The sequence below is a fragment of the Pelophylax lessonae genome, assembly GCF_965119305.1.
Source record: "Pelophylax lessonae genome assembly, chromosome: 4".
In the NCBI taxonomy this organism is placed as follows: domain Eukaryota; kingdom Metazoa; phylum Chordata; class Amphibia; order Anura; family Ranidae; genus Pelophylax; species Pelophylax lessonae.
In genome coordinates, this window is record NC_138771.1 from 272,808,005 (window position 1) to 272,822,700 (window position 14,696).

General features: G+C 42.1%; 1 protein-coding gene across 1 annotated transcript in view; it reads left to right on the forward strand.

Annotated features, from left to right (window-relative positions):
* NTN4 (netrin 4) overlaps positions 1-14,696 on the forward strand; it is a 203,968-nt gene that overhangs the window by 140,255 nt on the left and 49,017 nt on the right. Inside the window, exon 5 of the mRNA XM_082254458.1 lies at positions 11,368-11,556. Coding sequence (XP_082110584.1) covers positions 11,368-11,556 — 189 coding nt within the window. The remainder of the gene's footprint in view (positions 1-11,367; positions 11,557-14,696) is intronic.

Genomic DNA, 14,696 nt, shown 5'->3' on the forward strand with positions numbered 1-14,696 from the left:
TAGACAGTAGAGAGATATGCTTTGTTCATATTTCATGTCTGAGGTTTACAACCACTTTAATGGGATAATGTGCATGGGGGAAATGTGCATGCAATACAGTCAATTTTTGAATTTTTTATTTTGTCCTGACATTTGCTTTAATACATTATGAAGAATACATTGGGTAATCCTAACACCATGATTGGGCCAGGGCATTTGGATAGAACAGAAAATGCTGTGGGGAATATAGTCTTTAAAGATATAAGAAACTTAAATGTAATTCAGCTTGCCAGCATCAATGGAAAACTGCTTCCAAAATTATATATACATACAGTATATTTGTGGCCCTGATAAAGTACCACTGGGGTGCTTGATTATTTAGTTACAACCCTGATGGTAAAGATCTGACGCTAAAGTATTAAACTTCTGTTTTTAGTTATTCTGTATATTTTAGATGTGAACAAGTAGAGTAACTCAATATGCTTTGTGGCCTCATGCATATCACATTGCCAGTTATGCCTGTTTTTATTCTGGTACATTGTTACGTGTGGAAAATGTTCCAAGCATTACACATAAAGTTCAACCAAGAAATTGTTAGGAAGTGACTATGGCGCCAACTGACAAACAACCACAACACATATTTTCTTACAGTAACAACATGAAACAGTCATTTCTCTGGAAGTTAATGTAGAGTTTGACCAGTTTGCATCAAGTGCATCAGAGAATGTGCTATCCCTTTAAATAGCTAGGCTTTCCATAGGCATAGTTCATGTTACACTTGTGAAGATCATTTGTGAAGATTTTTAAGTATGAATAGTCTCTCATATAAAAAATAAACTCAGAAGGAGCAGGCTAAAACACGCTTAAAGTGTTACTAAACCCAGGACCCTGCATTCACTATATCTGGTCTCTCACAGTACACAGAACATGGAAATGCAATTATTTTAGTAAATATAAACTTGTAAATACCTTTTCTCATCAGCAGTTAAAGCACTTCTATCAGTGTCCATCCAAGCACTGGTTAAAGCTGGTAGGAGGAGTTTTCTGACTGCAGGACCCCTGATCCTCTGTCTGGACAGTGCTGATTGGCCCCGTGCTGATCACATGCACTCTCCCAAGAAAAAAAAACCTCTCTAGCAATATACACCAAACTGAGTATGTGCAGCCTGACTCCATAGACTCTGTGTTATCAGGAAATTATCAGGGGACAGTGGAATGAGGGGAAGATCAGAGAAGATAGGATCAAACAACCTTTTTACACAATGCAGAGGATTGACCCCTTAGGTTCCACAGTGAGTATAACTTTGCTGCATATACACACTGATTTTACTGTTGTGGGTTTAGTAACACTTTAACATGCTTTTTATCTCTGTTACTACAGTTAAGATTGCACTTATTTTCAATACAGTTGGCCCTAAGTACAACTATGAGCGGGGATCACATGATTTTGTTTCCGTAGCAATGGTCATACTAATTTGCTTCAGGCGAGAATTCATCCATTACTTTTATACACCAGGCATTTTAAAACGAAGAATTAAAAAGATAGTATATATTTATTCACAGTTTCTTCTTTCTGCTGATAAATGTTAGTGTGCATATGCAAACTACACTACTCAAAAAAACGAACCACTTCAGCTCCGGAAGGTTTTCCCCCCTAATGACCAGGCCATTTTTTGTGATTCGGCACTGCGTTACTTTAACGAAAAATTGCACGGTCGTGCGACACTGTACCCAAATACAATTGATGTCCTTTTTCCCACAAATAGAGCTTTCTTTTCTTGGTATTTGATCACCTCTGCGGTTTTTAAATTTTGCGCTATAAACAAAAAAAAGCAACAATTTTGAAAAAAACAATATTTTTTACATTCTGCTATAAAAAAACATTCCCAATAAAAAAAAAAAAAAAAAATCTATTTTTTTTTTATCAGTTTAGGCCATTTTGTAGTCTGCTACATATTCTTGGTAAAAAAAATCCCAAAAAGCTTTTTTTAATTGGTTTGCGCAAAAGTTATAGCGTTTACAAACTACGGGATAGATTTTTTGGACTTTTTATTTTTTTATTTTGTTAGTAATGGCGACGATCTGCGATTTTTAGCGGGACTGTGACATTGTGGCAGACAGATCAGACCCCTAAGGGTCCTTTCACACGGGCAGTCCAATCAGATCCACCTGTCAGTTTTTTAGGCGGATCTGATCGGATCCTCCATGCATCCCTTTGGGGCAGCAGATGTCAGTGGAGACATGTCCGCTGACCCCGCTGCCATCCGCATCCGATCCTGTCCGTGAAATCCGGACAGGTGGAAACCCTATTTTCCATCCGTCCAGGGGATCGGATCGAATGGGATCGGATGAGAGCAGACAGGCAGTCCGATTCCCCATAGAGAGCAGCAGGGCTCTGACATCTCCCTCTCCGCACACAGTGCGGAGACGGAACTGTCATCCACCGGCACCGGTGCCGGCAACGCTTTTTGGGGACCAATGACATTAATACAGTAATTAGTGCTAAATCAGTGCTAAATAATATGCACTGTTACTGTATAAATGACACTGGCAGGGAAGGGGTTAACACTGGGGGTGTTTAAAGGGGTTAATATGCTTACTGACTATGTGGGGGAATGGCTCTGTGACAGGCACAGAGAGATCGGGGTTTCAGCTTAGCTGAAACTCCTAAACTCTCTCTGCCTGTGTGACAGAAGACTCGTCTGCTTTGTTTACATAAGCAGATGGGTCTTTTGTCAGTTTCTCTGACGATCGCTGGAGGCTGGCGGCAATCAGCGCTGCTCCTCCCGCGGCTCGCCTCCTGCTGTGTCTAAACACAGTGGGAGCTTGGCTCCAGCGGTACGTGCGCACCGCCGAGATCGCATGCACGAAATCACGTAGATATACATGATTTTGCGCAGCCGAGCCATCCTGCTGCAGTATATCTGCGGTGGACGGTTGGCAACTGGTTAAAGGAACCCTTTTAATTAAAGCGTATAGCATCAAGTCAGTTGAACTCCTGGGATATTGATCTGGTCAGTTAAGTAGCAGAGGGGGTTCTTAATCGGTTTCAGCTGCTTTGGTGTCATTGAAGTTAACAATAGGTTCACTAGATGGGCAATAATGAGACAACCTACAAAACAGGAATGGTTTTACAGGTGAAGGCCACTGACATTTTTTTCTGCTCATCTTTTCTGACTGTTTTTCACTAGTTTTGCATTTGGCTAGGGTCAATGTACTGGTAGCATGAGGCGATACCTGGACCCTATATAGGTTGCACAGGCAGTCTAACTCCTCCAGCATGGCACATCAGTATGCGCCATTGCCAGAAGGACTGGTATCTGCTTCTTTGTGCAAGGAGGAACAGAATGAGCACTGCCAGAGCTCCACAAAATGATCTTCAGCAGGCCACTGGTGTAAATGTCTCTGACCAAACAATCAGAAACGGACTTTGTGAGGGTGGCCTGAGGGCCCAACATCCTCTAGTGGGCCCTGTGCTCACTGCCCAGCACCATGGAGCTCAATTGGCATTTGCCATTGAACACCAGAATTGGCAGGTCCTCTACTGGCGCCCTGTGCTTTTCACAGATGAGAGCAGGTTCCCCCTGAGCACGTGACAGACGTGAAAGGGTTTGGAGAAGTCGTAGAGAACGTTCTGCTGCCTGTAACATCGTTCAGCATGACCGGTTTGGTGGTGGGTCAGTGATGGTCTGGGTTGGCATATCCATGGAGGGATGCACAGACCTCTACAGGCTAGACAATGGCACCCTGACTACCATTAGGTATCGGGATGAAATCTTTGGACCCATTGTCAGACCCTACGCTGGTGCAGTGGATCCTGGGTTCCTCATGGTGCATGACAATGGCCGGCCTCATGTGGTAAGAGTATGCAGCCAGTTCCTGGAGGATGAAGAAATTGATACCACTGAATGGCCCCCACACTAATAGAACACCTCTGGGACATTATGTTTCGGTCCATCCAACTCTGCCAGGTTGCACCTCAGTCTGTTCAGAAGCTTAGTGATGCACTGGTCCAGATCGGGGAGGAAATACACCAGGGCACCATCCGTCATCTCATTAGGAGCATGCCTGGATGTTGTCAGGCATGCATACGAGCACATGGGTGCCATACAAACTACTGAGTACCATTCTGAGTTGCTGCAATGAAATTTCAGTAAAATGGACTAGCCTGCTGCATCATTTTTTCACTTTGATTTTCAAGGTGTCGTTGAATTCGGCCCTCTGGAGGTTGATCATTTTAATTTTCATCAAACAATGTGGCATCCTTTTGTTACACATTAGCCAGTCCATATCAGTATAGATATCTAGCATGTTATTTTTCCCTATAGCGTTCCTTTAATTTTTTTGAGCAGTGTATTTATAGGTCAGTTGCTATAGGCATTTATTTTACGATTTCTAAGGATGTCACAGTCAAACACAGCGCACCAAAAACAAGTAGGTGGGATGTCAGTTCTTTTTATTAATGTTTGCACTGCTTTCTTTAGTAGATATGACAAACCCCAGTCCCTATGTTATCTTTCTAAGTCAACATTTGTTTCCAATAGAATTTAACCTATTATGCACCAGATATACAATATATATAATTATTTATGTTTTTTATAATTCTATTTTATATGGTTAATACTGCTGAAAGGCACACACAATGTTATAATTAATTGGCTGATCTGGGCATTATTCTTTCATCAATATCATTTTAGAATATGAGAAGGTATTGAAAGCAGAATCTCTAATATTTTCACACATGTTGTATGAGTCCACTTTTAGTTTGAGCTTAATGTTTCCCAAAGTACAGGAGGTATATTTATCAGTACAGTGAAGATAGCTCAGTAATTTACTCTAGCTGGTACAAGGCAAAGGCCAATATCTTTTTTTTTTAATAAAAACCTTTTTATTTATTACACATAGTGACTGTACATCAAAACATAGAAAAAGAACATTGAGATTGGTACAAATCACAAATCATACACGAGATTCAGATAATAAACAATCATAATGTAAGTCTATGGGGATTGCGGATGTCAGCGGATGACACCGCTGACATCCGATTTTCCTTCCTTTGCGTTTTTTTGAACGGAACAAAAATAGGGTTCTGTTCCATTCCAAAAAACGGAACAGAACTGAAAGGAAGAAAATCGGATGTCAGCGGATGGTATTCCGCTGACATCCCCAATGCCATAGACTTACATTATGTCCGCAAATCATCCGCAAAAAAATAGGATGATTTGCGGACAAGCGGAGCGGCCGTGTGAAAGAGCCCTAAGTTTTGGACATCGCTAAATCATGTGCATAAAATCAACCTGAATCGCTTTACATTTCGGGCACAGGGGGAGTCTCTCAGGCCCCATTTCTATAGTCTATCAGGCGTCCGATAAGCACTAACGAGGATAAAGAGTTGCAAGAGCTTATGGGAGGCTGATATAGATGCAGTAGGAGGAATCAATTCTAGGGCCATGTACCACTAGACACCATCCATTTCCCCAATATCCGTCACCCAATGAGCCCTGCATTTCAGTGAGGCATGGTCCTGAATAAAAGATAAGAGAGTATTGTATACACGTGAAATCAGGCCTTTCTGTGCAGTAGTCTGGAGGACCTACATAAGTATGGAGAGGTAGATACAGTACACCCCTCACATTTTTGTAAATATTTTATTATATCTTTTCATGTGATAAGACTGAAGAAATGACAGTTTGCTACAATTTAAAGTAGTGAGTTTACAATTCGTATAACAGTGTAAATTTGCTGTCCCCTCAAAATAACTCAACACACAGCCATTAATGTCTAAACCGCTGGCAATATATGTAAATACACCCCATAAGCAAAAATGTTGAAATTGGGCCCAATAAGCCATTTTCCCGCCCGGTGTCATGTGACCCGTTAGTGTTACAAGATCTCAGGTGTGAATGGAAAGCAGGTGTATTAAATTTGGTGTTATCGCTCTCACTCTCTCATACTGGTCACTGGAAGTTCAACATGGCACCTCATGGCAAAGAACTCTCAGAGGATCTGAAAAAAATAATTGGTGCTCTACATGAATATGGCCTAGGCTATTAGAAGATTGTCAAGAACCTGAAACTGAGCTGCAGCACAGTGACCAAGACCATACAGCGGTTTCACAGGACAGGTTCCACTCAGAACAGGTCTCGCCATAATCGACCAAAGAAATTGAATGCACGTGTTCAGCGTCATATCCAGAGGTTGTCTTTGGGAAAGAGACAAATGAGTGCTGCCACCATTGCTGCAGAGGTTGAAGGGGTGGAGGGTCAGCCTGTCAGTGCTCAGACCATACGCACACACTGCATCAAATTGATCTGCGTGGCTGTCGTCCCAGAAGGAAGCCTCTTCTAAAGATGATGCATAAGAAAACCTTCAAACAGTTTGCTGAAGACAAGGACACTAAGGACATGGATTTCTGGAACCATGTCCTGTGGTCTGATGAGACCAGGATAAACCTTTTTCGTTCAGATGGTGTCAAGCGTGTGTGTGGCAGCAACCAGGTGAGGAGTACAAAGACAAGTGTGTCTTGCCTACAGTCAAGAATGGTGGTGGGAGTGTCATGGTCTGGGGCTGCATGAGTGGGGGGCTACAGTTCATTGAGGGAACCATGAATGCCAACATGTACTGTGACATACTGAAGCAGAGCATGATCCCTTCCCTATGGAGACTGGGCCGAAGGGCAGTATTCCAGCATGATAACAACCCCAAACTCACCTCCAAGATGACCAGTGCCTTGTTAATGAAGCTGAGGGAGAAGGTGATGGACTGGCCAAGCAGGTATCCAGACCTAAAACCTATTGATCCGTGGGACATCCTCAAATGGAAGGTGGAGGAGCTCAAGGTCTCTGACATCCACCAGCCCTGTGATGTCGTCATGGGGGTGTGGAAGAGGACTCCAGTGACAATCTGTAAAGCTCTAGTGAACTCCATGCCCAAGAGGGTTAAGGCAGTACTGGAAAATAATGGTGGCCACACAAAATATTGACACTTTGGGCCCAATTTGGACATTTTCACTTAGAGGTGTACTCACTTTTGGTGGCAGCGGTTTAGACATTAATGGCTGTGTGTTGAGTTATTTTGAGGGAACAGCAAATTTACACGGTTATACAAGCTGTACACTCACTACTTTACGTTGTAGCAAACTGTCATTTCTTCAGTGTTGTCACATGAAAAGATATAATAAAATATTTACAAAAATGTGAGGGGTGTACTCACTTTTGTGAGATTCTGTACATTTAAAGTAAGTGTTTGTCTTTGAATCTGTATTGCATGACGGAGCTGAAGATATTGATAGAATTGTTTGAAGATAAGGAAAATTCTGCACAAAACTGAGCATGCGACTTTAAAGTGTTACCCTTATACAGCTTTGGGAAAAAAAACAAATCCCACTTTATCTCCATGTAGGAAGGCCTTGCAATTTGTTCAGTTCGGAGATATTTGGATTATTCCACAGGGGGTAACCGCAGAGGGCCCTCAATAGATAATGCCTTCTTAGATGCCTGCCACACTCTCCTAAGAAGACCGGCCGTCGGGGAGGAAGGTGGTATACTCGGCAGACCATCTCCAATTGGGAGCTGGCTGTTCAAAGGCCAATATCTAATTGGAAGACTGAACTACATGTTGACCAGAGAGGAGGTCTTATGCTTCCATTTTTAAACATTTTTTATTTCCACTAATGCCTAGCAGCATTAACTAAAATGAGACTAGCCTTTGTGTGAGACCCTGCTGTCTGTACCTATCAGGTGTGAGAGGAAGAGTAGTGAATTCTCTAATTATAAATGGTTTTGCTATGGTCTCCAGAGGGCATTTAGCAGAGAACAGTGCCTTAATTAGATGCAGCATATTTTAGTGGCCTAATAGGCAAGACACCGAAGAGACTCAACATCAGTGGCTGCAGAGATTCAGATGACAGCATTAACAGGCACAAATGAAACATTTGAATTATATAGTAAGGAATACCGTGCTAAATGTAATTACAAAACTCTGTAGCTGCCAGCACTACAATCGACAAAACAATGTGAACAGATATATATATATATATATATATATATATATATATATATATATATATATATAAAGTGCAGCTCTTAAAAATGTACAGTAACAGTACTGTTCTCACAGAACCATAAATCTTATATACCAAAAAAGTCCAAAGTGAAGAGATTCCAGTGTGATCCAAGAGATTATAAATGGCAGTGATAGTCCATATATAACACCCATATGTAAATATCCACCACCAAAACCACCAAAGATGGGTAATGCGCTTACCAGAGCATAGGGACTCAGATACCGTGGTACTGAGTCAGAAAGGCATGTATAGTCCAGATACTGGTTATGGAAGCAAGGCATGTATAGTCCAGATACTGGTTATGGAAGCAATTCACAGGGTCTTACTTCACCACCTCACGATAGGATTGCCGCTTACTCGATAATTTTGTGCATTCCAATGGACCATGAAAACACAAAAAAGGCCTTTCATCTGTGGGGGGGGGGGGGGGTATAGTCTCAAAAGTACCTAATGGAAAGATATCAGTGCATGTAGAACAGGCAACATTGAATACTTTTACAGTCACGGATGTTCACACTTTTACCTTCTTCCAGGTGGTTAAAGTGGTACGAAGAGCACTGACCGCCTATACCGGAGCAGCAACAGACTACAGACCGTCACACATAAAAAGTGCGGGCTCTGTACTCAGCAAAACAGCGGGAATCCACCTGTGAACCAGGTGTATACAATCAATGAGGATTTTGGAAACATTTTATTTTATAATGTTCAGTCCTGTTAAAGTCCAGGGCAGTACTGCTAAACAGACTTTGGGGGAGATTTACTGAAGCGTGAAAAACCTGGTGTAGCTCTGAATAGACATCAATCAGCTTCCAGTTTTTATTGCCAAAGCTTAAAGAGGAGCTCCAGGCTCCTTTGGAAAAAAATAAAAGTCAGCAGCTACAAATACTGTAGCGGCTGATTTTTAACATTAGGACACTTACCTGTCCAGGAATCCTGCGGTGTCTTCACCCCAGCCGATTTTTCAATCGGCTCTCCAGTGCTGCCAATGCCATTTCCTGTAGGGCAAACCAGCAGTGAAGCCTTGCATCTTCACAGCCAGTTCCGTACTGCGCATGCGCTGAATTTAGAAGCTGATTGGCTACAATGCAGAGCTTCACCAGATTCTGAGTGCTCCAGTTTAAGTAAATCTCCCCCTCTCTTTGCATCTCCTCAGAATTTGTGGAGGTATAAGAGCATACAATATTAATAGAAACAAAACCTTCAATGCACTTGCACATAAACACACAAGTTTATTAAGTACATATCTACCTGTGGGTAAGGTAAGATTGTTATATTTGATATTATTACTTCCACATCACAAATGGAAAAAATTCTGTGAGAACTGATAAGAATATAATTACTTTAGTAGGAAACATGTTGTTTGTCTGCCACCTCTCCAGACCAGGACACGTGGACTGAGAAACTGGAAAAACATTGTAAAAAAATTTAGAAATTACATTAGGCTTGCAGGACCATTTTATTGGTTATGTTAGGCTAGGATAATCTTGCCAGTGGTATTTGGCAGCACTTTTCTATGCTCTTTTTGGTTCTAATAACTTCAAGATTTCACACACTTCTACAAACCTTGTGTGTGTATGTATGTATGTATGTATATATATATATATATATATATATATATATACAGTATATAGTGCAAATGCATTGTATTATTTTTTTTTTAATCCATACTTTTTCCACTGTTATGGTAGTTAGACTGTATATTTATCTGCCAGTGAGAAACTAGTCTCTGAGATGGAAGAAATGCGCCATTCAGCCATAACTTTTTAACCGCCCTTTTGCCACCAGATTAGACCCTTTTGGCCCAAAAAGCAGCCCTGACCTGTTGCGGCATGGATGCCACTAGACCTCTGAAGGTATTATGTGTTATCCATCACCAAGCTGCCAGTAGCAGATCCTTTAAGTCCTGTAAGTTGCGAAGTGAGGTCAAAATTTTTGTTGTGTTCCTCAAGTCATTTTTGAACCTTTTTTGCAGTGTGGTAGGCACATTAGCCTGCTGAAAGAAGCCACTGCCATAAGGGAATACCATTTTTATTTGTTTGGTCAATAATAATGTTTTGGTAGGTGGTGCGTGTAAAAGTATCATCTACATGAATGGCACCAGAACACTGCCCAAAGCATCACACTGCCTCCACCAGCTTTACTTCTTCCCATAATGCATCCTGGTGCCATCTCTTCTCAAGACAAGCGATGCACACACACCCAGCCATCCATAGGATGTAAAGGAAAATGTGATTCATTAGAGCATGCCACCTTCTTCTGTTGCTCCGTGGTCCAGTTCTGATGCTCACGTGACCATTGCAGGTGCTTTTGACTGTGGCCATGGATCAGCAATGGGCACCCTGTCTGGTCTGCAGCTACGCAGCCCCATACACAACAAACTGCAGTGCCCATTTTTTTCTGCTTTCAACTCCTCAACTTCAGGGACAACACTTGCTGATTGTTTACTTGCTGCTTAGTATACAGTATCTCACAAAAGTGAGGTATGGGGTGAATGGGTAGGGGTACAATGCACCCCATACCCATTCACATAGGGAGGGTGTACGGGATCTGGGGGCCCCCTTGTTAAAGGGGTCTTCCAGATTCCGATAAGCCCCCTGCCCGCAGACCCCCACAACCACCGGCCAGGGTTGTCGGGAAGAGGCCCTTGTCCTCATCAACATGGGGGCAAGGTGCTTTGGTGTGGAGGTGCAGAGCCCCCCCCCATCCCAAAGCACCCACACCCCCCATGTTGAGGGCGTGTGGCCTAGTATGGTCTGGGAGGGGTTGGGCCCCTCACTCGTCCCCTCCCCTTTCCTGGCCTGCCGGGCTGCATGCTCGGATAAGGGTCTGGTATGGATCTTGGGGGGGACCCCACGCCATTTTTTCGGCGTGGGGCTACCCTCAAAATCCACACCAGACCCGAAGGGCCTGGTTTGGAACCTGGGGGGGACCCCCCACGCCATTTTTTTCCCCATTTTGGCATGGAGTTTCCCCTCAAGATTTTCAGAGCGCAAGTTGGATCATCCTGATCCAACTTGCTATGCGCCTTACATTCAAATCAATAGGCTCCGATAGGGAACCATTGATTTTGAATGGAGGCAGAAAAAACGCTGCTAAAAGCAACGTGGCCAAACGTGCAATAACACGAATGGAAAAAGCTACTGAAAGCACGTTTTTACATCTGCTTTTTACTGGCGTTAGAAGTGGCTCTGCAGCTCGTTTTTTCTAACACCCTGTGTGCATGGGGGCTTATAGTCAAGGCTGAAAATAAAACAAATCTGTTTTTCACAGAAAATGTACCATGCCAGCAGCTAACATTATGTTCACATTTTTGTCTTCTTTAGAGTGTAAATGTAATGAGCACGCTGACAGCTGCCACTTTGACCTGGATTTGTGGTTAGCATCAGGAAACCGTAGTGGAGGAGTTTGTGATAACTGTAAACATAATACAGAAGGTACTAACTGCCAGAGATGCAAGCCTGGATTCTTCCGAGATTGGAATGTGCCATTTTCTGCCCAGGATGCCTGCAAAGGTAATGTGACAGTTTACCTACTACTGCATGATTAATTCACTAATTCTAACCAAAGCAATATCAAGTTAATGGAACAGTTTAAGGAATAAAAATGATCACATATATTTGTAAATAGAATTCATTTGGTTTCTATTAACTGCAAGCCACTACTTTTTTGTGTCTTATTACACTTTAATTGTGGGAGCTTATTTCCCAGTCTTCACATGTTTGCGTACAATTATTCTAAGCAAAGAACTGGGACAGCATTCCCTATTCTATTAAAAGATTTAAATTCACTTCAGGAACTGCCCTCACGTGGCCAACAGGGCTATTAATCTCAATTTCTTACAAATCATGGGATATAAACAAAGGACCCAAACAACAGCTGGTTACTATTGAAGTGGTAACTTTGTCTGGTACCCAAAGTGGTGCTGAAAACAGCTCCATGTGCCAGCACTGTGCCTGCTGTGAGCAACGTATCTGCATTATATGGACAAGTTCTTTGATTCTTCATAAATGTTTATTGTGCTTCCCATATATATATATATATATATATATATATATATATATATATATATATATATATATATATATATATATATATATATATATATATATATATATATACAGTATATACTACTGGAGTCCTAAGGTTATCTTTGAATTGCTCATTGCATATTCTAAGTAAAGAGAGAAGGCTACAGCAGACACTGGTGATAGATCTTTGAAAGATGTGTGCTTGTTTCTGCTAATTTCTTTTTTTTTAAGTGACAAAGCATTTGCAGATGCTTGGATAATCTCAGTTCTTAGTGAACTTATTTGCTTGACTCTGTGTTTACAGCTGCCGCAAAGCAAAAGCTTACTTAAATCACGCTTTCAACTGCTTAAAAAATGTGAGCTGGAGTTTGGCTTCAATCTGTTAGTCTATCTAAATCTTCTAATACATTTAACACCCGCTCCCCCAAGACAATGTTGCTGCCTGCTTTGCCTCCTTTTCTCATTCCTCCAGAGTTGTGTCTCACTGATATAGGAGATGTGTTACTGGCTAGTTCACCAGGTGAAAACATGTAGCAGAATACATTTAGGCTTACATTTATGAAGACATTTGATTTCTTTTATTGGATATGTTTCATAACAGAATGTAAAAAAATATTGTTTTTTTTTTCAAAAAAGTTTCAGTCTTTTCTCATATATTAACCACTTCTGGACCGGAGGATTTGCCCCCTTAACCACTTTACCCCCAGCCACTGTGCTGCTACTGCGGCACAGTGGCTCGTTCCCATCAAGCGACGTAGACCTACGTCACTGGACTCCTCCCCCTGTAGGCGGCGCTCGCGCACCGCCGGAGGCGCGCTCCCGCTGTTTTCAGTCACAGCGGGAGTCAGGCCAGGGAGGAGCAGCGGTGATCGCCGCCGCTCTTCCCCGATCGTCGAGTGAGGAGATCCGCCCGCCTGTGTAAACAGAGCGGGCGGATCTCCTAAGTGACAGGGACTGACAGATCGGAGTGTTCAGCATAGCTGAACATCCGATCTGTCCTTCTGTCACTCAGTCACCTCCCCCCCCCACACGTCAGTAAGCACCAGGCATACATTAACCCCTCCCTCTCCAATAAAATTAACCCCTTCACTACCAGTGTCATTTTTACAGTAACAGTGCATATTTATAGCACTGATTACTGCAGTAATGTCACTGGTACCCCCAAAAGTGTCAAAAATGTCAGTCAAGGGTCCGATCTGTCCGCCGCAATGTCGCAGTCCCACAAAAAAAATCGCAGATCGCCGCCATTATGCGTTAAAAAAAAAACACCAAAAATGACAGAAATCTTTCCCGTAGTTAGTAAACGCAATAACTTTTGCGCAAACCAATCAAAATACGCTTATCGTGATTTTTTTTACCAAACATAGGTAGGAGAAAACAAATTGGCCAAAAATTTAAAAAAATTTTGATTTTTACATTTTTTTGGGGGGGAATTTCATATAAAAAAATGTTAAAAATATTGTTATTTTTTCAAAATAAACGCTCTGTTTGTGGGAAAAAAAGGACGTAAATTTCGTTTGGGTACGGCGTCGCATGACGGCGCAATTGTCAGTTAAAGTCGCACAGCGCCGAATCGCAAAAAGTGGCCTGGACGTAAGACAGCAAAATCCTCCGGTGGTAAAGTGGTTAATGACCATGCCATTTTTTGCATTTCAGTACTGCATTATTTTAACGGACAATTGCGTGGACATGCGATGTTGTACCTAAATAAAATTGATGTCCTTTTTTCCCACAAATAGAGCTTTCTTTTGGTGATATTTGATCACCTGTGCGATTTTTATTTTTTGCGTTATAAACAAAAAAAAAAAAGGGACAATTCTGAAAAAAATTCAATATTTTTCACTTTCTGCTATATAACATTTCCAAAAAACAAAAATAAAAAAATCTGCTTTTTTCATCCTTTAAGGCCAATTTGTATTCTGCTACATATTTTTGTCAAAGAAAATCCCAATAGTCGTATTTTGATTGTTTGATTGATTTTGCGCAAAAGTTATCGCGTCTACAAACTAGGGGAAAGATTTATGTCATTTTTATTTATTTTTTACTAGTATTGGCGGCGATCTGCCATTTTTTTAGCGGGACTGGAACATTGTGGCAGACAGATCGGACCCCTAACTGACATTTTTAACACTTTTGGGGAGACCAGTGACATTACTAAAATAATCAGTGCTAAAAATATGCACTGTTAGTGTAATAATGACACTGGCAGGGAAGGGGTTAATCTAGGGGTGATCAAAGTGTTAAGTGTGAGCCTAAGGGAGTGTTTTTTAACTGTGCGGGGGAGGGACTTGTGAAATGAACACAGAGACCTGTGATCCTATATAGGAGGATCACAGGCGCTCTGATCATTTCAGAGAGAAAAACGGTCAGCTGTGTTTATAACAGCAGACCATCCTTCTCTCTCAGCGGGGAGCAATCACGGGTGCCTGCGGCAATTGGTGCCACTAGTCCTGGGGATCAGCATCCCTGTTACATAGTGGGGGTGGGCACGTGCCACTGCCGGCATGTGCTTGCCCCCAGGAGCACTCCGCAAACCACTGTACAGGTACGGTGATTCGCACAGCCGAGCCAGCCTAGTATATATGCGGCAGGTAGTCGGCAAGCGGTTAAACATTAAAAAAACT